Raw genomic sequence first — 27,642 nt, forward strand, 5'->3', positions numbered from 1 at the left:
GCAGTTTATTCTGTGATATGAGGATTGCTGCAGTTTATTCTGTGATATGAGGAGTGCTGCAGTTTATTCTGTGATATGAGGACTGCTGCAGTTTATTCTGTGATATGAAGAGTGCTGCAGTTTATTCTGTGATATGAGGATTGCTGCAGTTTATTCTGTGATATGAGGATTGCTGCAATTTATTCTGTGATATGAGGAGTGCTGCAGTTTATTCTGTGATATGAGGACTGCTGCAGTTTATTCTGTGATATGAAGAGTGCTGCAGTTTATTCTGTGATATGAGGATTGCTGCAGTATATTCTGTGATATGAGGAGTGCTGCAGTTTATTCTGTGATATGAAGAGTGCTGCAGTATATTCTGTGATATGAGGAGTGCTGCAGTTTATTCTGTGATATGAGGAGTGCTGCAGTTTATTCTGTGATATGAGGATTGCTGCAGTTTATTCTGTGATATGAAGAGTGCTGCAGTTTATTCTGTGATATGAAGAGTGCTGCAGTTTATTCTGTGATATGAGGATTGCTGCAGTTTATTCTGTGATATGAGGAGTGCTGCAGTTTATTCTGTGATATGAGGATTGCTGCAGTTCATTCTGTGATATGAGGAGTGCTGCAGTTTATTCTGTGATATGAGGAGTGCTGCAGTTTATTCTGTGATATGAAGAGTGCTGCAGTATATTCTGTGATATGAGGAGTGCTGCAGTTTATTCTGTGATATGAGGAGTGCTGCAATTTATTCTGTGATATGAGGATTGCTGCAGTTTATTCTGTGATATGAGGAGTGCTGCAGTTTATTCTGTGATATGAGGATTGCTGCAGTTTATTCTGTGATATGAGGATTGCTGCAGTTTATTCTGTGATATGAGGAGTGCTGCAGTTTATTCTGTGATATGAGGACTGCTGCAGTTTATTCTGTGATATGAAGAGTGCTGCAGTTTATTCTGTGATATGAGGATTGCTGCAGTTTATTCTGTGATATGAGGATTGCTGCAGTTTATTCTGTGATATGAGGAGTGCTGCAGTTTATTCTGTGATATGAGGACTGCTGCAGTTTATTCTGTGATATGAGGAGTGCTGCAGTTTATTCTGTGATATGAGGATTGCTGCAGTTCATTCTGTGATATGAGGAGTGCTGCAGTTTATTCTGTGATATGAGGAGTGCTGCAGTTTATTCTGTGATATGAAGAGTGCTGCAGTATATTCTGTGATATGAGGAGTGCTGCAGTTTATTCTGTGATATGAGGAGTGCTGCAATTTATTCTGTGATATGAGGATTGCTGCAGTTTATTCTGTGATATGAGGAGTGCTGCAGTTTATTCTGTGATATGAGGATTGCTGCAGTTTATTCTGTGATATGAGGATTGCTGCAGTTTATTCTGTGATATGAGGAGTGCTGCAGTTTATTCTGTGATATGAGGACTGCTGCAGTTTATTCTGTGATATGAAGAGTGCTGCAGTTTATTCTGTGGTATGAGGATTGCTGCAGTTTATTCTGTGATATGAGGATTGCTGCAGTTTATTCTGTGATATGAGGAGTGCTGCAGTTTATTCTGTGATATGAGGACTGCTGCAGTTTATTCTGTGATATGAGGATTGCTGCAGTATATTCTGTGATATGAGGAGTGCTGCAGTTTATTCTGTGATATGAAGAGTGCTGCAGTATATTCTGTGATATGAGGAGTGCTGCAGTTTATTATGTGATATGAGGAGTGCTGCAGTTTATTCTGTAATATGAGGACTGCTGCAGTTTATTCTGTGATATGAGGAGTGCTGCAGTTCATTCTGTGATATGAGGACTGCTGCAGTTTATTCTATGATATGAGGAGTGCTGCAGTTTATTCTGTGATATGAGGACTGCTGCAGTTTATTTTGTGATATGAGGACTGCTGCAATTTATTCTCTGATATGAGGAGTGCTGCAGTTTATTCTGTGATATGAGGAGTGCTGCAATTTATTCTGTGATATGAGGACTGCTGCAATTTATTCTGTGATATGAGGAGTGCTGCAGTTTATTATGTGATATGAGGAGTGCTGCAGTTTATTCTGTGATATGAGGAGTGCTGCCGTTTATTCTGTGATATGAGGAGTGCTGCAGTTTATTCTATGATATGAGGAGTGCTGCAGTTTATTCTGTGATATGAGGAGTGCTGCAGTTTATTCTGTGATATGAGGAGTGCTGAAATTTATTCTGTGATATGAGGATTGCTGCAATTTTTTCTGTGATATGAGGATTGCTGCAATTTATTCTGTGATATGAGGACTGCTGCAGTTTATTTTGTGATATGAGGATTGCTGCAGTTTATTCTGTGATATGAAGAGTGCTGCAGTTTATTCTGTGATATGAGGATTGCTGCAGTTTATTCTGTGATATGAAGAGTGCTGCAGTATATTCTGTGATATGAGGAGTGCTGCAGTTTATTCTGTGATATGAGGACTGCTGCAGTTTATTATGTGATATGAGGACTGCTGCAGTTTATTCTGTGATATGAGGAGTGCTGCAGTTTATTCTGTGATATGAGGAGTGCTGCAGTTTATTATGTGATATGAGGAGTGCTGCAGTTTATTATGTGATATGAGGAGTGCTGCAGTTTATTCTGTGATATGAGGATTGCTGCAGTTTATTCTGTGATATGAGGAGTGCTGCAGTTTATTCTGTGATATGAGGAGTGTTGCAGTTTATTCTGTGATATGAGGAGTGCTGCAGTTTATTCTGTGATATGAGGAGTGCTGCAGTTTATTCTGTGATATGAGGAGTGCTGCAGTTTATTCTGTGATATGAGGAGTGCTGCAGTTTATTCTGTGATATGAGGATTGCTGCAGTTTATTCTGTGATGAGGAGTGCTGCAGTTTATTCTGTGATATGAGGAGTGCTGCAGTTTATTCTGTGATATGAAGAGTGCTGCAGTATATTCTGTGATATGAGGATTGCTGCAGTTTATTCTGTGATATGAGGATTGCTGCAGTTTATTCTGTGATATGAGGATTGCTGCAATTTATTCTGTGATATGAGGAGCGCTGCAGTTTATTCTGTGATATGAGGAGTGCTGCAATTTATTCTATGATATGAGGACTGCTGCAGTTTATTTTGTGATATGAAGAGTGCTGCAGTTTATTCTGTGATATGAGGAGTGCTGCAGTTTATTCTGTGATATGAGGATTGCTGCAGTTTATTCTGTGATACGAGGAGTGCTGCAGTTTATTCTGTGATATGAGGACTGCTGCAGTTTATTCTGTGATATGAAGAGTGCTGCAGTTTATTCTGTGATATGAGGATTGCTGCAGTTTATTCTGTGATATGAGGATTGCTGCAATTTATTCTGTGATATGAGGAGTGCTGCAGTTTATTCTGTGATATGAGGATTGCTGCAGTTTATTCTGTGATATGAGGAGTGCTGCAGTTTATTCTGTGATATGAGGAGTGCTGCAGTTTATTCTGTGATATGAGGAGTGCTGCAGTTTATTCTGTGATATGAGGATTGCTGCAATTTATTCTGTGATATGAGGATTGCTGCAATTTATTCTGTGATATGAGGAGTGCTGCAGTTTATTCTGTGATATGAGGAGTGCTGCAGTTTATTCTGTGATATGAGGAGTGCTGAAATTTATTCTGTGATATGAGGATTGCTGCAATTTATTCTGTGATATGAGGATTGCTGCAATTTATTCTGTGATATGAGGACTGCTGCAGTTTATTTTGTGATATGAAGAGTGCTGCAGTTTATTCTGTGATATGAGGAGTGCTGCAGTTTATTCTGTGATATGAGGATTGCTGCAGTTTATTCTGTGATACGAGGAGTGCTGCAGTTTATTCTGTGATATGAGGACTGCTGCAGTTTATTCTGTGATATGAAGAGTGCTGCAGTTTATTCTGTGATATGAGGATTGCTGCAGTTTATTCTGTGATATGAGGATTGCTGCAATTTATTCTGTGATATGAGGAGTGCTGCAGTTTATTCTGTGATATGAGGATTGCTGCAGTTTATTCTGTGATATGAGGAGTGCTGCAGTTTATTCTGTGATATGAGGAGTGCTGCAGTTTATTCTGTGATATGAGGAGTGCTGCAGTTTATTCTGTGATATGAGGAGTGCTGCAGTTTATTCTGTGATATGAGGAGTGCTGCAGTTTATTCTGTGATATGAGGAGTGCTGCAGTTTATTCTGTGATATGAAGAGTGCTGCAGTTTATTCTGTGATATGAGGATTGCTGCAGTTTATTCTGTGATATGAGAATTGCTGCAGTTTATTCTGTGATATGAGGAGTGCTGCAGTTTATTCTGTGATATGAGGATTGCTGCAGTTTATTCTGTGATATGAGGAGTGCTGCAGTTTATTCTGTGATATGAGGAGTGCTGCAGTTTATTCTGTGATATGAAGAGTGCTGCAGTATATTCTGTGATATGAGGATTGCTGCAGTTTATTATGTGATATGAGGACTGCTGCAGTTTATTCTGTGATATGAGGAGTGCTGAAATTTATTCTGTGATATGAGGATTGCTGCAGTTTATTATGTGATATGAGGACTGCTGCAGTTTATTCTGTGATATGAGGAGTGCTGAAATTTATTCTGTGATATGAGGATTGCTGCAATTTATTCTGTGATATGAGGACTGCTGCAGTTTATTCTGTGATATGAGGAGTGCTGCAATTTATTCTGTGATATGAGGATTGCTGCAGTTTATTATGTGATATGAGGGGTGCTGAAATTTATTCTGTGATATGAGGATTGCTGCAATTCATTCTGTGATATGAGGATTGCTGCAATTTATTCTGTGATATGAGGACTGCTGCAGTTTATTTTGTGATATGAAGAGTGCTGCAGTTTATTCTGTGATATGAGGAGTGCTGCAGTTTATTCTGTGATATGAGGATTGCTGCAGTTTATTCTGTGATACGAGGAGTGCTGCAGTTTATTCTGTGATATGAGGACTGCTGCAGTTTATTCTGTGATATGAAGAGTGCTGCAGTTTATTCTGTGATATGAGGATTGCTGCAGTTTATTCTGTGATATGAGGATTGCTGCAGTTTATTCTGTGATATGAGGAGTGCTGCAGTTTATTCTGTGATATGAGGACTGCTGCAGTTTATTCTGTGATATGAAGAGTGCTGCAGATTATTCTGTGATATGAGGAGTGCTGCAGTTTATTCTGTGATATGAGGAGTGCTGCAGTTTATTCTGTGATATGAAGAGTGCTGCAGTTTATTCTGTGATATGAGGACTGCTGCAGTTTATTCTGTGATATGAGGAGTGCTGCAGTTTGTTCTGTGATATGAGGAGTGCTGCAATTTATTCTATGATATGAGGAGTGCTGCAGTTTATTCTGTGATATGAGGAGTGCCGCAGTTTATTCTATGATATGAGGAGTGCTGCAGTTTATTCTGTGATATGAGGAGTGCTGCAGTTTATTCTGTGATATGAAGAGTGCTGCAGTTTATTCTGTGATATGAGGACTGCTGCAGTTTATTCTGTGATATGAGGAGTGCTGCAGTTTGTTCTGTGATATGAGGAGTGCTGCAATTTATTCTATGATATGAGGAGTGCTGCAGTTTATTCTGTGATATGAGGAGTGCTGCAATTTATTCTGTGATATGAGGAGTGCTGCAGATTATTTTGTGATATGAGGACTGCTGCAGTTTATTTTGTGATATGAGGAGTGCTGCAGTTTATTCTGTAATATTAGGATTGTTGCAGTTTATTTTGTGATATGAGGAGTGCTGCAGTTTATTCTGTGATATGAGGAGTGCTGCAGTTTATTCTGTGATATGAGGACTGCTGCAGATTATTTTGTGATATGAGGACTGCTGCAGTTTATTTTGTGATATGAGGACTGCTGCAGTTAATTCTGTGATATGAGGAGTGCTGCAGTTTCTTCTGTGATATGAGGACTGCTGCAGTTTATTTTGTGATATGAGGACTGCTGCAGTTTATTCTATGATATGAGGAGCGCTGCAGTTTATTCTATGATATGAGGACTGCTGCAGTTTATTCTGTGATATGAGGAGTGCTGCAATTTATTCTATGATATGAGGATTGCTGCAGTTAATTCTGTGATATGAGGAGTGCTGCAGTTTATTCTGTGATATGAGGACTGCTGCAGTTTATTTTGTGATATGAGGACTGCTGCAGTTTATTCTATGATATGAGGAGCGCTGCAGTTTATTCTGTGATATGAAGACTGCTGCAGTTTATTCTGTGATATGAGGAGTGTTGCAGTTTATTCTATGATATGAGGAGCGCTGCAGTTTATTCTATGATATGAGGACTGCTGCAGTTTATTTTGTGATATGAGGACTGCTGCAGTTTATTCTATGATATGAGGACTGCTGCAGTTTATTTTGTGATATGAGGACTGCTGCAGTTTATTCTATGATATGAGGACTGCTGCAGTTTATTCTGTGATATGAAGAGTGCTGCAGTATATTCTGTGATATGAGGAGTGCTGCAGTTTATTCTGAGATATGAGGACTGCTGCAATTTATTCTGTGATATGAGGATTGCTGCAGTTTATTATGTGATATGAGGACTGCTGCAGTTTATTCTGTGATATGAGGATTGCTGCAATTTTTTCTGTGATATGAGGATTGCTGCAATTTATTCTGTGATATGAGGAGTGCTGAAATTTATTCTGTGATATGAGGATTGCTGCAATTTATTCTGTGATATGAGGATTGCTGCAATTTATTCTGTGTTATGAGGAGTGCTGCAGTTTATTCTGTGATATGAGGAGTGCTGCAGTTTATTCTGTGATATGAGGAATGCTGCAGTTTATTCTGTGATATGAGGAATGCTGCAGTTTATTCTGTGATATGAGGAGTGCTGCAGTTTATTCTGTGATATGAGGAGTGCTGCAATTTATTCTATGATATGAGGAGTGCTGCAGTTTATTCTGTGATATGAGGAGTGCTGCAGTTTATTCTGTGATATGAGGAGTGCTGCAGTTTATTCTGTGATATGAGGAGTGCTGCAGTTTATTCTGTGATATGAGGAATGCTGCAGTTTATTCTATGATATGAGGAGTGCTGCAGTTTATTCTGTGATATGAGGAGTGCTGCAGTTTATTCTGTGATATGAGGAGTGCTGCAGTTTATTCTGTGATATGAGGAGTGCTGCAATTTATTCTATGATATGAGGAGTGCTGCAGTTTATTCTGTGATATGAGGAGTGCTGCAGTTTATTCTATGATATGAGGAGTGCTGCAGTTTATTCTGTGATATGAGGAGTGCTGCAGTTTATTCTGTGATATGAGGAGTGCTGCAATTTATTCTATGATATGAGGAGTGCTGCAGTTTATTCTGTGATATGAGGAGTGCTGCAATTTATTCTATGATATGAGGAGTGCTGCAGTTTATTCTGTAATATTAGGATTGTTGCAGTTTATTTTGTGATATGAGGACTGCTGCAGTTTATTCTGTGATATGAGGAGTGCTGCAGTTAATTCTGTGATATGAGGAGTGCTGCAGTTTATTCTGTGATATGAGGACTGCTGCAGTTTATTTTGTGATATGAAGACTGCTGCAGTTTATTCTATGATATGAGGAGCGCTGCAGTTTATTCTATGATATGAGGACTGCTGCAGTTTATTCTGTGATATGAGGAGTGCTGCAGTTTATTCTGTGATATGAGGATTGCTGCAGTTTATTCTGTGATATGAGGAGTGCTGCAGTTTATTCTGTGATATGAGGACTGCTGCAGTTTATTCTGTGATATGAAGAGTGCTGCAGATTATTCTGTGATATGAGGAGTGCTGCAGTTTATTCTGTGATATGAGGAGTGCTGCAGTTTATTCTGTGATATGAAGAGTGCTGCAGTTTATTCTGTGATATGAGGACTGCTGCAGTTTATTCTGTGATATGAGGAGTGCTGCAGTTTGTTCTGTGATATGAGGAGTGCTGCAATTTATTCTATGATATGAGGAGTGCTGCAGTTTATTCTGTGATATGAGGAGTGCCGCAGTTTATTCTATGATATGAGGAGTGCTGCAGTTTATTCTGTGATATGAGGAGTGCTGCAGTTTATTCTGTGATATGAAGAGTGCTGCAGTTTATTCTGTGATATGAGGACTGCTGCAGTTTATTCTGTGATATGAGGAGTGCTGCAGTTTGTTCTGTGATATGAGGAGTGCTGCAATTTATTCTATGATATGAGGAGTGCTGCAGTTTATTCTGTGATATGAGGAGTGCTGCAATTTATTCTATGATATGAGGACTGCTGCAGATTATTTTGTGATATGAGGACTGCTGCAGTTTATTTTGTGATATGAGGAGTGCTGCAGTTTATTCTGTAATATTAGGATTGTTGCAGTTTATTTTGTGATATGAGGAGTGCTGCAGTTTATTCTGTGATATGAGGAGTGCTGCAGTTTATTCTGTGATATGAGGACTGCTGCAGATTATTTTGTGATATGAGGACTGCTGCAGTTTATTTTGTGATATGAGGACTGCTGCAGTTAATTCTGTGATATGAGGAGTGCTGCAGTTTCTTCTGTGATATGAGGACTGCTGCAGTTTATTTTGTGATATGAGGACTGCTGCAGTTTATTCTATGATATGAGGAGCGCTGCAGTTTATTCTATGATATGAGGACTGCTGCAGTTTATTCTGTGATATGAGGAGTGCTGCAATTTATTCTATGATATGAGGATTGCTGCAGTTAATTCTGTGATATGAGGAGTGCTGCAGTTTATTCTGTGATATGAGGACTGCTGCAGTTTATTTTGTGATATGAGGACTGCTGCAGTTTATTCTATGATATGAGGAGCGCTGCAGTTTATTCTGTGATATGAAGACTGCTGCAGTTTATTCTGTGATATGAGGAGTGCTGCAGTTTATTCTGTGATATGAGGAGTGTTGCAGTTTATTCTATGATATGAGGAGCGCTGCAGTTTATTCTATGATATGAGGACTGCTGCAGTTTATTTTGTGATATGAGGACTGCTGCAGTTTATTCTATGATATGAGGACTGCTGCAGTTTATTTTGTGATATGAGGACTGCTGCAGTTTATTCTATGATATGAGGACTGCTGCAGTTTATTCTGTGATATGAAGAGTGCTGCAGTATATTCTGTGATATGAGGAGTGCTGCAGTTTATTCTGAGATATGAGGACTGCTGCAATTTATTCTGTGATATGAGGATTGCTGCAGTTTATTCTGTGATATGAGGATTGCTGCAATTTTTTCTGTGATATGAGGATTGCTGCAATTTATTCTGTGATATGAGGAGTGCTGAAATTTATTCTGTGATATGAGGATTGCTGCAATTTATTCTGTGATATGAGGATTGCTGCAATTTATTCTGTGTTATGAGGAGTGCTGCAGTTTATTCTGTGATATGAGGAGTGCTGCAGTTTATTCTGTGATATGAGGAATGCTGCAGTTTATTCTGTGATATGAGGAATGCTGCAGTTTATTCTGTGATATGAGGAGTGCTGCAGTTTATTCTGTGATATGAGGAGTGCTGCAATTTATTCTATGATATGAGGAGTGCTGCAGTTTATTCTGTGATATGAGGAGTGCTGCAGTTTATTCTGTGATATGAGGAGTGCTGCAGTTTATTCTGTGATATGAGGAGTGCTGCAGTTTATTCTGTGATATGAGGAATGCTGCAGTTTATTCTATGATATGAGGAGTGCTGCAGTTTATTCTGTGATATGAGGAGTGCTGCAGTTTATTCTGTGATATGAGGAGTGCTGCAATTTATTCTATGATATGAGGAGTGCTGCAGTTTATTCTGTGATATGAGGAGTGCTGCAGTTTATTCTATGATATGAGGAGTGCTGCAGTTTATTCTGTGATATGAGGAGTGCTGCAGTTTATTCTGTGATATGAGGAGTGCTGCAATTTATTCTATGATATGAGGAGTGCTGCAGTTTATTCTGTGATATGAGGAGTGCTGCAATTTATTCTATGATATGAGGAGTGCTGCAGTTTATTCTGTAATATTAGGATTGTTGCAGTTTATTTTGTGATATGAGGACTGCTGCAGTTTATTCTGTGATATGAGGAGTGCTGCAGTTAATTCTGTGATATGAGGAGTGCTGCAGTTTATTCTGTGATATGAGGACTGCTGCAGTTTATTTTGTGATATGAAGACTGCTGCAGTTTATTCTATGATATGAGGAGCGCTGCAGTTTATTCTATGATATGAGGACTGCTGCAGTTTATTCTGTGATATGAGGAGTGCTGCAGTTTATTCTGTGATATGAGGACTGCTGCAGTTTATTTTGTGATATGAGGACTGCTGCAGTTTATTCTATGATATGAGGAGCGCTGCAGTTTATTCTGTGATATGAGGATTGCTGCAGTTTATTCTGTGATATGAGGAGTGCTGCAGTTTATTCTGTGATATGAGGACTGCTGCAGTTTATTTTGTGATATGAAGACTGCTGCAGTTTATTCTATGATATGAGGAGCGCTGCAGTTTATTCTATGATATGAGGACTGCTGCAGTTTATTCTGTGATATGAGGAGTGCTGCAGTTTATTCTGTGATATGAGGACTGCTGCAGTTTATTTTGTGATATGAGGACTGCTGCAGTTTATTCTATGATACGAGGAGTGCTGCAGTTTATTCTGTGATATGAGGACTGCTGCAGTTTATTCTGTGATATGAGGAGTGCTGCAATTTATTCTATGATATGAGGATTGCTGCAGTTAATTCTGTGATATGAGGAGTGCTGCAGTTTATTCTGTGATATGAGGACTGCTGCAGTTTATTTTGTGATATGAGGACTGCTGCAGTTTATTCTATGATATGAGGAGCGCTGCAGTTTATTCTGTGATATGAGGACTGCTGCAGTTTATTCTGTGATATGAGGAGTGCTGCAGTTTATTCTGTGATATGAGGAGTGTTGCAGTTTATTCTATGATATGAGGAGCGCTGCAGTTTATTCTATGATATGAGGACTGCTGCAGTTTATTCTGTGATATGAGGACTGCTGCAGTTTATTTTGTGATATGAGGACTGCTGCAGTTTATTTTATGATATGAGGACTGCTGCAGTTTATTTTGTGATATGAGGACTGCTGCAGTTTATTCTATGATATGAGGACTGCTGCAGTTTATTCTGTGATATGAAGAGTGCTGCAGTATATTCTGTGATATGAAGAGTGCTGCAGTTTATTCTGTGATATGAGGAGTGCTGCAGTTTATTCTGAGATATGAGGACTGCTGCAATTTATTCTGTGATATGAGGATTGCTGCAGTTTATGTGATATGAGGAGTGCTGCAGTTTATTCTGTGATATGAGGATTGCTGCAATTTATTCTGTGATATGAGGATTGCTGCAATTTATTCTGTGATATGAGGATTGCTGCAATTTATTCTGTGTTATGAGGACTGCTGCAGTTTATTCTGTGATATGAGGATTGCTGCAATTTTTTCTGTGATATGAGGATTGCTGCAATTTATTCTGTGATATGAGGAGTGCTGAAATTTATTCTGTGATATGAGGATTGCTGCAATTTATTCTGTGATATGAGGATTGCTGCAATTTATTCTGTGATATGAGGAGTGCTGAAATTTATTCTGTTATATGAGGATTGCTGCAGTTTATTCTGTGATATGAGGAGTGCTGCAGTTTATTCTGTGATATGAGGAGTGCTGCAGTTTATTCTGTGATATGAGGAGTGCTGCAGTTTATTCTGTGATATGAGGAATGCTGCAGTTTATTCTGTGATATGAGGAATGCTGCAGTTTATTCTGTGATATGAGGAGTGCTGCAGTTTATTCTATGATATGAGGAGCGCTGCAGTTTATTCTATGATATGAGGACTGCTGCAGTTTATTCTGTGATATGAGGAGTGCTGCAATTTATTCTATGATATGAGGATTGCTGCAGTTAATTCTGTGATATGAGGAGTGCTGCAGTTTATTCTGTGATATGAGGACTGCTGCAGTTTATTTTGTGATATGAGGACTGCTGCAGTTTATTCTATGATATGAGGAGCGCTGCAGTTTATTCTGTGATATGAGGACTGCTGCAGTTTATTCTGTGATATGAGGAGTGCTGCAGTTTATTCTGTGATATGAGGAGTGTTGCAGTTTATTCTATGATATGAGGAGCGCTGCAGTTTATTCTATGATATGAGGACTGCTGCAGTTTATTTTGTGATATGAGGACTGCTGCAGTTTATTCTATGATATGAGGACTGCTGCAGTTTATTTTGTGATATGAGGACTGCTGCAGTTTATTCTATGATATGAGGACTGCTGCAGTTTATTCTGAGATATGAAGAGTGCTGCAGTATATTCTGTGATATGAGGAGTGCTGCAGTTTATTCTGAGATATGAGGACTGCTGCAATTTATTCTGTGATATGAGGATTGCTGCAGTTTATTATGTGATATGAGGACTGCTGCAGTTTATTCTGTGATATGAGGATTGCTGCAATTTTTTCTGTGATATGAGGATTGCTGCAATTTATTCTGTGATATGAGGAGTGCTGAAATTTATTCTGTGATATGAGGATTGCTGCAATTTATTCTGTGATATGAGGATTGCTGCAATTTATTCTGTGTTATGAGGAGTGCTGCAGTTTATTCTGTGATATGAGGAGTGCTGCAGTTTATTCTGTGATATGAGGAATGCTGCAGTTTATTCTGTGATATGAGGAATGCTGCAGTTTATTCTGTGATATGAGGAGTGCTGCAGTTTATTCTGTGATATGAGGAGTGCTGCAATTTATTCTATGATATGAGGAGTGCTGCAGTTTATTCTGTGATATGAGGAGTGCTGCAGTTTATTCTGTGATATGAGGAGTGCTGCAGTTTATTCTGTGATATGAGGAATGCTGCAGTTTATTCTATGATATGAGGAGTGCTGCAGTTTATTCTGTGATATGAGGAGTGCTGCAGTTTATTCTGTGATATGAGGAGTGCTGCAATTTATTCTATGATATGAGGAGTGCTGCAGTTTATTCTGTGATATGAGGAGTGCTGCAGTTTATTCTATGATATGAGGAGTGCTGCAGTTTATTCTGTGATATGAGGAGTGCTGCAGTTTATTCTGTGATATGAGGAGTGCTGCAATTTATTCTATGATATGAGGAGTGCTGCAGTTTATTCTGTGATATGAGGAGTGCTGCAATTTATTCTATGATATGAGGACTGCTGCAGTTTATTCTGTAATATTAGGATTGTTGCAGTTTATTTTGTGATATGAGGACTGCTGCAGTTTATTCTGTGATATGAGGAGTGCTGCAGTTTATTCTGTGATATGAGGAGTGCTGCAGTTTATTCTGTGATATGAGGAGTGCTGCAGTTTATTCTGTGATATGAGGACTGCTGCAGTTTATTTTGTGATATGAGGACTGCTGCAGTTTATTCTATGATATGAGGAGCGCTGCAGTTTATTCTATGATATGAGGACTGCTGCAGTTTATTCTGTGATATGAGGAGTGCTGCAATTTATTCTATGATATGAGGATTGCTGCAGTTAATTCTGTGATATGAGGAGTGCTGCAGTTTATTCTGTGATATGAGGACTGCTGCAGTTTATTCTATGATATGAGGAGCGCTGCAGTTTATTCTGTGATATGAGGACTGCTGCAGTTTATTCTGTGATATGAGGAGTGCTGCAGTTTATTCTGTGATATGAGGAGTGTTGCAGTTTATTCTATGATATGAGGAGCGCTGCAGTTTATTCTATGATATGAGGACTGCTGCAGTTTATTCTGTGATATGAGGACTGCTGCAGTTTATTTTGTGATATGAGGACTGCTGCAGTTTATTCTATGATATGAGGACTGCTGCAGTTTATTTTGTGATATGAGGACTGCTGCAGTTTATTCTATGATATGAGGAGTGCTGCAGTATATTCTGTGATATGAAGAGTGCTGCAGTTTATTCTGTGATATGAGGAGTGCTGCAGTTTATTCTGTGATATGAAGAGTGCTGCAGTATATTCTGTGATATGAAGAGTGCTGCAGTTTATTCTGTGATATGAGGAGTGCTGCAGTTTATTCTGAGATATGAGGACTGCTGCAATTTATTCTGTGATATGAGGATTGCTGCAGTTTATTATGTGATATGAGGACTGCTGCAGTTTATTCTGTGATATGAGGATTGCTGCAATTTTTTCTGTGATATGAGGATTGCTGCAATTTATTCTGTGATATGAGGAGTGCTGAAATTTATTCTGTGATATGAGGATTGCTGCAATTTATTCTGTGATATGAGGATTGCTGCAATTTATTCTGTGTTATGAGGAGTGCTGCAGTTTATTCTGTGATATGAGGAGTGCTGCAGTTTATTCTGTGATATGAGGAATGCTGCAGTTTATTCTGTGATATGAGGAATGCTGCAGTTTATTCTGTGATATGAGGAGTGCTGCAGTTTATTCTGTGATATGAGGAGTGCTGCAATTTATTCTATGATATGAGGAGTGCTGCAGTTTATTCTGTGATATGAGGAGTGCTGCAGTTTATTCTGTGATATGAGGAATGCTGCAGTTTTTTCTATGATATGAGGAGTGCTGCAGTTTATTCTGTGATATGAGGAGTGCTGCAGTTTATTCTGTGATATGAGGAGTGCTGCAATTTATTCTATGATATGAGGAGTGCTGCAGTTTATTCTGTGATATGAGGAGTGCTGCAGTTTATTCTGTGATATGAGGAGTGCTGCAATTTATTCTATGATATGAGGAGTGCTGCAGTTTATTCTATGATATGAGGAGTGCTGCAGTTTATTCTGTGATATGAGGAGTGCTGCAGTTTATTCTGTGATATGAGGAGTGCTGCAATTTATTCTATGATATGAGGAGTGCTGCAGTTTATTCTGTGATATGAGGAGTGCTGCAGTTTATTCTGTGATGAGGAGTGCTGCAATTTATTCTATGATATGAGGAGTGCTGCAGTTTATTCTGTGATATGAGGAGTGCTGCAGTTTATTCTGTGATATGAGGAATGCTGCAGTTTATTCTGTGATATGAGGAATGCTGCAGTTTATTCTGTGATATGAGGAGTGCTGCAGTTTATTCTGTGATATGAGGAGTGCTGCAATTTATTCTATGATATGAGGAGTGCTGCAGTTTATTCTGTGATATGAGGAGTGCTGCAGTTTTTTCTATGATATGAGGAGTGCTGCAGTTTATTCTGTGATATGAGGAGTGCTGCAGTTTATTCTGTGATATGAGGAGTGCTGCAGTTTATTCTATGATATGAGGAGTGCTGCAGTTTATTCTGTGATATGAGGAGTGCTGCAGTTTATTCTGTGATGAGGAGTGCTGCAATTTATTCTATGATATGAGGAGTGCTGCAGTTTATTCTGTGATATGAGGAGTGCTGCAATTTATTCTATGATATGGAGTGCTGCAGTTTATTCTGTAATATTAGGATTGTTGCAGTTTATTTTGTGATATGAGGACTGCTGCAGTTTATTCTGTGATATGAGGAGTGCTGCAGTTTATTCTGTAATATTAGGATTGTTGCAGTTTATTTTGTGATATGAGGATTGCTGCAGTTAATTCTGTGATATGAGGAGTGCTGCAGTTTATTCTGTGATATGAGGACTGCTGCAGTTTATTTTGTGATATGAGGACTGCTGCAATTTATTCTGTGATATGAGGAGTGCTGCAGTTTATTCTGTGATATGAGGAGTGCTGCAGTTTATTCTATGATATGAGGACTGCTGCAGTTTATTCTATGATATGAGGAGCGCTGCAGTTTATTCTATGATATGAGGACTGCTGCAGTTTATTCTGTGATATGAGGAGTGTTGCAGTTTATTCTATAATATGAGGAGCGCTGCAGTTTATTCTATGATATGAGGACTGCTGCAGTTTATTCTGTGATATGAGGACTGCTGCAGTTTATTTTGTGATATGAGGACTGCTGCAGTTTATTCTATATGAGGACTGCTGCAGTTTATTTTGTGATATGAGGACTGCTGCAGTTTATTCTATGATATGAGGACTGCTGCAGTTTATTCTGTGATATGAAGAGTGCTGCAGTTTATTCTGTAATATGAGCACTGCTGCAGTTTATTCTGTGATATGAGGACTGCTGCAGTTTATTCTATGATATGAGGAGTGCTGCAGTTTATTCTGTGATATGAGGAGTGCTGCAATTTATTCTATGATATGAGGAGTGCTGCAGTTTATTCTGTGATATGAGGACTGCTGCAGTTTATTTTGTGATATGAGGACTGCTGCAATTTATTCTGTGATATGAGGAGTGCTGCAGTTTATTCTGTGATATGAGGAGTGCTGCAATTTATTCTGTGATATGAGGACTGCTGCAATTTATTCTGTGATATGAGGAGTGCTGCAGTTTATTATGTGATATGAGGAGTGCTGCAGTTTATTTTGTGATATGAGGAGTGCTGCCGTTTATTCTATGATATGAGGACTGCTGCAATTTATTCTGTGATATGAGGAGTGCTGCAGTTTATTATGTGATATGAGGATTGCTGCAGTTTATTCTTTGATATGAGGAGTGCTGCCGTTTATTCTGTGATATGAGGAGTGCTGCCGTTTATTCTATGATATGAGGAGTGCTGCAGTTTATTCTGTGATATGAGGAGTGCTGCAGTTTATTCTGTGATATGAGGAGTGCTGCAGTTTATTCTGTGATATGAGGAGTGCTGCAGTTTATTCTGTGATATGAGGAGTGCTGCAGTTTATTCTGTGATATGAGGAGTGCTGCAGTTTATTCTGTGATATGAGGAGTGCTGCAGTTTATTCTGTGATATGAGGAGTGCTGCCGTTTATTCTGTGATATGAGGAGTGCTGCAGTTTATTCTATGATATGAGGAGTGCTGCAGTTTATTCTGTGATATGAGGAGTGCTGCAATTTATTCTGTGATATGAGGACTGCTGCAATTTATTCTGTGATATGAGGAGTGCTGCAGTTTATTTTGTGATATGAGGACTGCTGCAGTTTATTCTGTGATATGAGGAGTGCTGCAGTTTATTATGTGATATGAGGATTGCTGCAGTTTATTCTTTGATATGAGGAGTGCTGCCGTTTATTCTGTGATATGAGGAGTGCTGCCGTTTATTCTATGATATGAGGAGTGCTGCAGTTTATTCTGTGATATGAGGAGTGCTGCAGTTTATTCTGTGATATGAGGAGTGCTGCAGTTTATTCTGTGATATGAGGAGTGCTGCAGTTTATTCTGTGATATGAGGAGTGCTGCAGTTTATTCTGTGATATGAGGAGTGCTGCAGTTTATTCTGTGATATGAGGAGTGCTGCAGTTTATTCTGTGATATGAGGAGTGCTGCCGTTTATTCTGTGATATGAGGAGTGCTGCAGTTTATTCTATGATATGAGGAGTGCTGCAGTTTATTCTGTGATATGAGGAGTGCTGCAATTTATTCTGTGATATGAGGACTGCTGCAATTTATTCTGTGATATGAGGAGTGCTGCAGTTTATTTTGTGATATGAGGACTGCTGCAGTTTATTCTGTGATATGAGGAGTGCTGCAGTTTATTTTGTGATATGAGGACTGCTGCAGTTTATTCTGTGATATGAGGAGTGCTGCAGTTTATTCTTTGATATGAGGAGTGCTGCCGTTTATTCTGTGATATGAGGAGTGCTGCAATTTATTCTGTGATATGAGGACTGCTGCAATTTATTCTGTGATATGAGGAGTGCTGCAGTTTATTTTGTGATATGAGGACTGCTGCAGTTTATTCTGTGATATGAGGAGTGCTGCAGTTTATTCTGTGATATGAGGAGTGCTGCAGTTTATTCTGTGATATGAGGAGTGCTGCAATTTATTCTATGATATGAGGAGTGCTGCAATTTATTCTATGATATGATGAGTGCTGCAGTTTATTCTGTGATATGAGGAGTGCTGCAATTTATTCTATGATATGAGGAGTGCTGCAATTTATTCTATGATATGATGAGTGCTGCAGTTTATTCTGTGATATGAGGAGTGCTGCAATTTATTCTATGATATGAGGAGTGCTGCAGTTTATTCTGTGATATGAGGAGTGCTGCAATTTATTCTATGATATGAGGAGTGCTGCAATTTATTCTATGATATGATGAGTGCTGCAGTTTATTCTGTGATATGAGGAATGCTGCAGTTTATTCTGTGATGTGAGGAGTGCTGCAGTTTATTCTGTGATGAGGAGTGCTGCAGTTTATTCTGTGATATGAGGAGTGCTGCAATTTATTCTATGATATGAGGAGTGCTGCAGTTTATTCTGTGATATGAGGAGTGCTGCAATTTATTCTATGATATGAGGAGTGCTGCAATTTATTCTATGATATGAGGAATGCTGCAGTTTATTCTGTGATATGAGGAGTGCTGCAGTTTATTCTGTGATATGAGGAGTGCTGCAGTTTATTCTGTGATATGAGGAGTGCTGCAGTTTATTCTGTAATATTAGGATTGTTGCAGTTTATTTTGTGATATGAGGACTGCTGCAGTTTATTCTGTGATATGAGGAGTGCTGCAGTTTATTCTGTGATATGAGGAGTGCTGCAGTTTATTCTGTGATATGAGGACTGCTGCAGTTTATTCTGTGATATGAGGAGTGCTGCAGTTTATTCTGTGATATGAGAAGTGCTGCAGTTTATTCTGTGATATGAGGAGTGCTGCAATTTATTCTATGATATGAGGAGTGCTGCAGTTTATTCTGTGATATGAGGAGTGCTGCAATATATTCTATGATATGAGGAGTGCTGCAATTTATTCTATGATATGAGGAATGCTGCAGTTTATTCTGTGATATGAGGAGTGCTGCAGTTTATTCTGTGATATGAGGAGTGCTGCAGTTTATTCTATGATATGATGAGTGCTGCAGTTTATTCTGTGATATGAGGAGTGCTGCAGTTTATTCTGTGATATGAGGAGTGCTGCAGTTTATTCTGTGATATGAGGAGTGCTGCAGTTTATTCTGTGATATGAGGAGTGCTGCAATTTATTCTATGATATGAGGACTGCTGCAATTTATTCTATGATATGAGGAATGCTGCAGTTTATTCTGTGATATGAGGAGTGCTGCAGTTTATTCTGTGATATGAGGAGTGCTGCAGTTTATTCTGTGATATGAGCAGTGCTGCAGTTTATTCTGTAATATTAGGATTGTTGCAGTTTATTTTGTGATATGAGGACTGCTGCAGTTTATTCTGTGATATGAGGAGTGCTGCAGTTTATTCTGTGATATGAGGACTGCTGCAGTTTATTCTGTGATATGAGGAGTGCTGCAGTTTATTCTGTGATATGAGGAGCGCTGCAGTTTATTCTGTGATATGAGGACTGCTGCAGTTTATTCTGTGATATGAGGACTGCTGCAGTTTATTCTATGATATGAGGACTGCTGCAGTTTATTCTGTGATATGAGGAGTGCTGCAGTTTATTCTGTGATATGAGGAGTGTTGCAGTTTATTCTATGATATGAGGACTGCTGCAGTTTATTCTGTGATATGAGGAGTGCTGCAGTTTATTCTGTGAGAAGAGGAGCGCTGCAGTTTATTCTATGATATGAGGACTGCTGCAGTTTATTCTGTGATATGAGGAGTGCTGCAGTTTATTCTGTGAGAAGAGGAGTGCTGCAGTTTATTCTGAGAAGAGGAGTGCTGCAGTTTATTCTATGATATGAGGACTGCTGCAGTTTATTTTGTGATATGAGGAGTGCTGCAGTTTATTCTGTGATATGAGGAGTGCTGCAATTTATTCTGTGATATGAGGACTGCTGCAATTTATTCTGTGATATGAGGAGTGCTGCAGTTTATTCTGTGATATGAGGAGTGCTGCAGTTTATTCTATGATATGAGGACTGCTGCAGTTTATTTTGTGATATGAGGAGCGCTGCAGTTTATTCTATGATATGAGGAGTGCTGCAGTTTATTCTGTAATATGAGGAGTGCTGCAGTTTATTCTGTAATATGAGGAGTGCTGCAGTTTATTTTGTGATATGAGGACTGCTGCAGTTTATTCTGTAATATGAGGACTGCTGCAGTTTATTTTGTGATATGAGGACTGATGCAGTTTATTCTGTGATATGAGGAGTGTTGCAGTTTATTCTATGATATGAGGAGTGCTGCAGTTTATTTTGTGATATGTGGACTGCTGAAGTTTATTCTGTAATATGAGGACTGCTGCAGTTTATTTTGTGATATGAGGACTGATGCAGTTTATTCTATGATATGAGGACTGCTGCAGTTAATTCTGTGATATGAGGAGTGCTGCAGTTTATTCTATGATATGAGGACTGCTGCAGTATATTTTGTGATATGAGGACTGCTGCAGTTTATTCTATGATATGAGGACTGCTGCAGTTTATTCTGTGATATGAGGAGTGCTGCAGTTTATTCTGTAATATGAGGACTGCTGCAGTTTATTCTGTGATATGAGGAGTGCTGCAGTTTATTCTGTAATATGAGGACTGCTGCAGTTTATTTTGTGATATGAGGAGTGCTGCAGTTTATTCTGTGATATGAGGAGTGCTGCAGTTTATTTTGTGATATGAGGACTGCTGCAGTTTATTCTGTAATATGAGGAGTGGTGCAGTTTATTCTGTAATATGAGGACTGCTGCAGTTTATTTTGTGATATGAGGACTGCTGCAGTTTATTCTATGATATGAGGACTGCTGCAGTTTATTCTATGATATGAGGACTGCTGCAGTTTATTTTGTGATATGAGGACTGCTGCAGTTTATTCTATGATATGAGGAGTGCTGCAGTTTATTCTATGATATGAGGACTGCTGCAGTTCATTCTGTAATATGAGGACTCGTGCGGTTTAATGTCAGTAATACTGATTTCCTCCACCGTCTTGCAAAATGATTGCAGTGAGCCCAAAATTGTGATTAATGAACAGATCTGGAAACAACATGTTCACAGGGGTGACATTAAATTATGTTAGAAAAACAAAGATTTACCCAAAGTCCCCACAAGCCAGTTGCGCTTCTATCTGTGCTTCTGGTGTCCACCCAGGAGGTGCTGGAAACCATTCATAGAAGAACTAGAAGTTCTTCATGTTCTTTGTTTTTCTCACATTATGGGACAGCATGCAACTACGGGGTTCTACAGTGTGAATGACTGCACAATGACGCCTCACCCCAGGATTTTGGGCTTACTGTCTTGTCATCACTTACTGGCCATTCAAGCTTTGTTAAGGAAAGGGATTTTGCTGGTGAATTATTTAACACTGAAATGGTTTCAAGCCGTCAATATATAAACACCAAGATACAAATGATTATCATGAACAATGCAAAAATGTTTCTGGAATATTTCAAGACTGTATTGGTCACTATATAATTATCTGATCAATTTGTACCCTGGCACATTAATGGCACTAATATTCCATGGGTAGAGGTAGAGAAAGGGGTGAAATCATCAAAGCCCCAGTGTTAGATGCAGAAAACATCTCATAAAACTGAGAAATCCAAGAGGAACCACAAGCCATGGGATTCGGTCCTGTGTCCAGCGCACCCTAGGGATACTGTTGGCATGGTTCAGATTGTCACATAGTGATGCTTTGTCAACCAGTACTGCTCTACATATTCACCCTCCTCACGTAATCCAGAAAGTTTCTCCAATAAGTATAGTACTAAGACTGAGTGGAGAAGAGACGCTCTTACATACTGGCAGGTACAATTCCTAGAGCACTATCCCTTGATACTAATAAAAAGTTGTTCTGCTCAAGTAAATTCAGCTAAAAACTCCTTGACTTTAGCTCTCCCATCAACTTCACTTTAGGTTTTCTAACAGTTTCCTTTTTATCGCAAAACACTTTTGCGAGTTTTTTTTTATATCTATAGAACTGAAGACTAAATCAATCAGAATTAGATTCCTCAAAATTACAAACCAGCTAATCAGCTCTACCATACGAGCTGACTCCATTGCTGCCTTAGTGAGACATATAAGATTTATAGTCCAGGAAGCTCTTATGCAGCATTTCTGTTCTCATCCAAACGTTTAGTGATCTCCACCAAAGGATGGGAATCCCTCTTACTATAAGGGTTATCTGCCCTAATCTCACTTGTATCTTCCTCCTCATGCACCGCAGAATGTGCGCTATGGGACCATCAATGGATAAATGCCCTAAGCATTCTGTAGATAAGACATTTAGTTTAACAGAATTCTCTGCAAGGAACGGATGATGATCAGATAGACATTCCTCTAAGGGGTTTCCTACCTGCTCTGTTCATTTTTAAAATGTCTTCTTGTGCGAGTGGGCAAGTGTCGCTTTGAGTGCTGTGATGTGGAGAATTTACAGTAGATTTACAATAATTTGGTGATCCCACTTGTGGAGGGCGCGGAATATGCTTCTTTTTTTTCTTTGGTAGCTTCTGCTTAGCCATAGCTAAGGAATAATACATTCCAAAATTGTTCACAATGACAGGTACAGGCATAGCAATAGTCAGCACGCCAGCAAGAGCGCATAATGCTCCCACCAGCATGCCAGACCATGTCTGAGGATACATGTCTCCGTAGCCAAGTGTGGTCATGGTGACAACAGCCCACCAGAAGCCGATAGGGATATTTTTGAAGTGAGTATGTTCACTGGCACTAGGATCATTTGGATTAGCACCTATTCTCTCAGCATAATAGATCATTGTGGCAAAAATTAACACTCCCAATGCCAAGAATATTATGAGCAGCAGGAATTCATTTGTACTAGCACGAAGAGTATGCCCAAGAACCCTTAGACCAACAAAATGTCTGGTCAGCTTGAAGATTCGAAGAATTCGCACAAATCGTACAACTCTCAAGAAGCCCAAGACATCCTTAGCAGCTTTGGAAGACAGGCCGCTAAGTCCAACTTCAAGATAGAAAGGTAGAATGGCCACAAAGTCAATGATGTTTAAAGTGTTTCTTATAAATTCCACCTTATTAGGACAGAATGTGATCCTCATCAAGAACTCGAATGTAAACCACACCACGCAGACGCCTTCGATGTAAGTCAGGAAGGCTTCAGTCTCTGAAGCAACATAAAATCGCTGATGAGTTTCATTCCCAATTATTTCAGTCTCGGTCTTGTTCACGATGGGGTTAAATCGTTCATGAGTCTCGAGGCAGAAGGTGGAGATGGAAACCAGAATGAAGAACAGTGAGGCAAATGCAACATACTGTAAAACAAAAGCAGAAGAGTGTGAACATGAGTAGATCACTCGAGAATATTAGAGTTTATACAGTTCATGTTTTGTAACCCTGATAACTTCTTAGTAGGACTGCGCTCAACCATCTACAACAATCTCTAACTTACAATCCACTGAAAAAAATAAGCTTGCAACATCTGATCCCATGGATTAGCTCAGACTCAGAGCCTGGAGTAGGATCCTGAATACACATGACCTATTGAACGGATTGATATAGAAGTATGAAAAGAGAATAAACTATAAACAAGAGTCTCACTGGTGAAATACTTGACAACTACATCCGTGAGCCCCACTCCGGTGAGTTAACTAAGAAACTTCTTCTCCAATGCCCAGCCAGCCCTATATGTAAGCAATTACTTTACAATGCATACGGCTAACACCTACTGCACCCTCCTGCGCCCACTCCTGAGACAATTTTAGCTAATGAAGCATTTGCAGTCTTTCCATTTCTTAATTATAATTTTTCTTCTCAACCTCAGGAATTTAACTAAAACATTTCCTTCCCTTGTTTCTTATCCAACACAGATTGTGAGGAAAGCTGTAACAGTTTCCTGGGTTTTGAATCCAACATGCAGTTTGGAGATGGAATGTTTGGCTCTAACGCTACTTTCACACTAGCGTCGTACGACGCACGTCGCAATGCGTCGTTTTGGAGAAAAAACGCATCCTGCAAAATTGCTTGCAGGATGCGTTTTTTCTCCATAGACTAACATTAGCGACGCATTGCGTCGTGTTGTGGCGGACCGTCGGCACCAAAAAACGTTGCATGTAACTTTTTTTGTGCGTTGTGTCCGCCATTTCCGACCGCGCATGCGCGGCCAGAACTCCGCCCCCTCCTCCTCGCAGCTCAGAATGGGGCAGCAGATGCGTTATAAAAATGCATCCGCTGCCCCCGTTGTGCGGCGCTTCCACAGTATGTGTCGGTACGTCGGCCCGACGCACTGCGACGGGCCGAGTTCGACGCTAGTGTGAAAGTAGCCTTAGAGTCCATGCTGAATAGTAAGGGATTCAGAGCCACATGTTTGCTGCAGTACCTGTATTCTGCCTAAGGCTGTGTGCACACGATGCAGATTTAGATTTAGTGCAGATCTGCAGCGTTTTTTTCACAGTACAATGTACACTGTGCACATGGTGCAGAAAAATCCGCGCAAAAATGCTGCAGATTTCAAAGAAGTGCATGTCACTTCTTTTGTGCAGATCTGCAGTGTTTCTGCAACCCTCCATTAATAGAAATCCACAGTGGTAAAAACTGCAGAAAATCCGCACAAAATCCGCATCAATTCCGCACAAAAACCGCACTAAATCCGCATAAAAACCGTGGCAAATCCGCAGCCGCGGATTCTGCCAGGAGCTGCGGATTTTGTGCAGAAAATTCTGCACCTCTTTTCTTACGTGTGCACATAGCCTTATACACTTTCTTTCATTACCTGCTGCCAGAACATTCACATTACATTTAGGCTGTGTGCACATGTAGCAGATTTTTCCCATTTTTTTTCGCGGTTTTTCGCTATAAAACCGCGAAAAAAACACTCACATTAAGCATTCTATTTAATAAAATGCAATCCGCATTTTTTGTGCACATAGTTACATAGTTATTAAGGTTGAAGAAAGACTTTAAGTCCATCTAGTTCAACCCATAGCCTAACCTAACATGCCCTAACATGTTGATCCAGAGGAAGGCAAAAAAAACCCATGTGGCAAAGAGTAAAGGTACCGTCACACATAACGATATCATTAACGATATCGTTGCTTTTTGTGACGTAGCAACGATATCGTTAAGGAAATCGTTATGTGTGACAGCGACCAACGATCAGGCCCCTGCTGGGAAATCGTTGGTCGCAGAGGAAAGTCCAGCACTTTATTTTGTCGCTGGATCTCCCGCTGACATCGCTGGATCGGCGTGTGTGACACCGATCCAGCGATGTCTTCACTGGTAACCAGGGTAAATATCGGGTTACTAAGCGCAGGGCCGCGCTTAGTAACCCGATATTTACCCTGGTTACCAGCGTAAACATTAAAAAAACAAACACTACATACTTACCTTCAGCTGTCTGTCCCCAGCGCTGTGCTTCTCTGCACTCCTCCTGCATCCTGTGTCAGCGCCAGCCAGCCGGAAAGCAGAGCGGTGACGTCACCGCTCTGCTTTCCGGCTGACCGGCGCTGACAGTGCAGAGGAAAGCAGAGCGCCGGAGGACAGACAGCTGAAGGTAAGTATGTAGTGTTTGTTTTTTTAACGTTTACGATGGTAACCAGGGTAAACATCGGGTTACTAAGCGCGGCCCTGCGCTTAGTAACCCGATGTTTACCCTGGTTACCGGGGACCTCGGGATCGTTGGTCGCTGGAGAGCTGTCTATGTGACAGCTCTCCAGCGACCAAACAGCGAAGCTGCAGCGATCGACATCGTTGTCGGTATCGCTGGAGCGTCGCTTAGTGTGAAGGTACCTTAAGCTCCACATTGGGGAAAAAAATTCCTTCCCGACTCCACATACGGCAATCAGACTAGTTCCCTGGATCAACGCCCTATCAAGGAATCTAGTGTATATACCCTGTAACATTATACTTTTCCAGAAATGTATCCAGTCCCCTCTTAAATTTAAGTAATGAATCACTCATTACATCATACGGCAGAGAGTTCCATAGTCTCACTGCTCTTACAGTAAAGAATCCGCGTCTGTTATTATGCTTAAACCTTTTTTCCTCCAAACGCAGAGGATGCCCCCTTGTCCCGGTTTCAGGTCTATGATTAAAAAGATCATCAGAAAGGTCTTTGTACTGTCCCCTCATATATTTATACATTAAAATAAGATCACCCCTTAGTCTTCGTTTTTCCAAACTAAATAGCCCCAAGTGTAATAACCTATCTTGGTATTGCAGACCCCCCAGTCCTCTAATAACCTTGGTCGCTCTTCTCTGCACCCGCTCCAGTTCAGCTATGTCTTTCTTATACACCGGAGACCAGAACTGTGCACAGTATTCTAAGTGTGGTCGAACAAGTGACTTGTATAGAGGTAAAATTATGTTCTCCTCATGAGCATCTATGCCTCTTTTAATGCATCCCATTATTTTATTTGCCTTTGTAGCAGCTGCCTGACACTGGCCACTGAATATGAGTTTGTCATCCACCCATACACCCAGGTCTTTTTCATTGACGGTTTTGCCCAGAGTTTTAGAATTAAGCACATAATTATACATCTTATTACTTCTACCCAAGTGCATGACCTTACATTTATCCCCATTAAAGCTCATTTGCCATTTATCAGCCCAAGCTTCTAGTTTACATAAATCATCCTGTAATATAAAATTGTCCTCTTCTGTATTGATTACCCTGCAGAGTTTAGTATCATCTGCAAATATTGAAATTCTACTCTGAATGCCCCCTACAAGGTCATTAATAAATATGTTAAAAAGAAGAGGGCCCAATACTGACCCCTGTGGTACCCCACTGCTAACCGCTACCCAGTCCGAGTGTGCTCCATTAATAAACACCCTTTGTTTCCTATCCCTGAGCCAGCTCTCAACCCACTTGCACATATTTTCCCCTATCCCCATTTTTCTCATTTTATGTATCAACCTTTTGTGTGGCACCGTATCAAAAGCTTTTGAAAAGTCCATATACACTACATCCACTGGGTTCCCTTGGTCCAATCCGGAACTTACCTCTTCATAGAAACTGATCAAATTAGTCTGACATGAACGGTCCCTAGTAAACCCGTGCTGATACTGGGTCATGAGGTTATTCCTCTTCAGATACTCCAGTATAGCGTCCCTTAGAATGCCCTCCAGGATTTTACCCACAGTAGAGGTTAAGCTTACTGGCCTATAATTTCCGAGTTCAGTTTTTGTCCCCTTTTTGAATATTGGCACCACATTTGCTATACGCCAGTCCAGAAAAAACCTAGGAATGCATTGATCTGCTTACTTCCCGCATGGGGCTATGCCCACCATGCGGGAAGTAAGCAGATCATGTGCGGTTGGTACCCAGGGTGGAGGAGAGGAGACTTTCCTCCACGGACTGGGCACCATATAATTGGTAAAAAAAAAAAAAAGAATAAAATTAAAAATCGTGATATACTCACCTTCTGATGGCCCCAGAGTCCTCCCGCCTCTCAGCGGTGCACGCGGCCGCTTCCGTTCCTATAGATGGTGTGTGTGAAGGACATGCGATGACGTCACGGTCACGTGACCGCGACGTCATCGCAGGTCCTGCACACACACCATCTTTAGGAACAGAAGCCGCTGAGGGGATCGGGACGTCAGAAGGTGAGTATAACCATTTTTTTAATTATTTTTAACATTCTATCTTTTACTATTGATGCGGCATAGGCTGCATCAACAGTAAAAAGTTGGTCACACTAGTCAAACACTATGTTTGACAAGTGTGACCAACCTGTCAAATCAGTTTTCCAAGCGATGCTACAGATCGCTTGGAAAACGCTAGCATTCTGCAAGCTAATTATGCTTGTAAAACGCTAGTTTTCTGCGGGAATATGCATGCCAATTCCGCATGCGATATACCCGCGGCAGGAGTTGCAGAATTGCCGCGGAAATTTCCGCGGCAATTCTGCAACGTGTGCACTTAGCCTTAC

General features: G+C 40.1%; 1 protein-coding gene across 2 annotated transcripts in view; it reads right to left on the bottom strand.

Annotated features, from left to right (window-relative positions):
* Positions 1-27,642, bottom strand: part of KCNC1 (potassium voltage-gated channel subfamily C member 1) — a 208,852-nt gene that overhangs the window by 42,187 nt on the left and 139,023 nt on the right. For both annotated transcript variants that reach the window (XM_069768184.1, XM_069768183.1), the window contains exon 2: positions 22,092-23,025. In XM_069768184.1, coding sequence (XP_069624285.1) covers positions 22,092-23,025 — 934 coding nt within the window. The remainder of the gene's footprint in view (positions 1-22,091; positions 23,026-27,642) is intronic.

The sequence above is a fragment of the Ranitomeya imitator genome, chromosome 5 (assembly GCF_032444005.1).
Source record: "Ranitomeya imitator isolate aRanImi1 chromosome 5, aRanImi1.pri, whole genome shotgun sequence".
Lineage (NCBI taxonomy): Eukaryota > Metazoa > Chordata > Amphibia > Anura > Dendrobatidae > Ranitomeya > Ranitomeya imitator.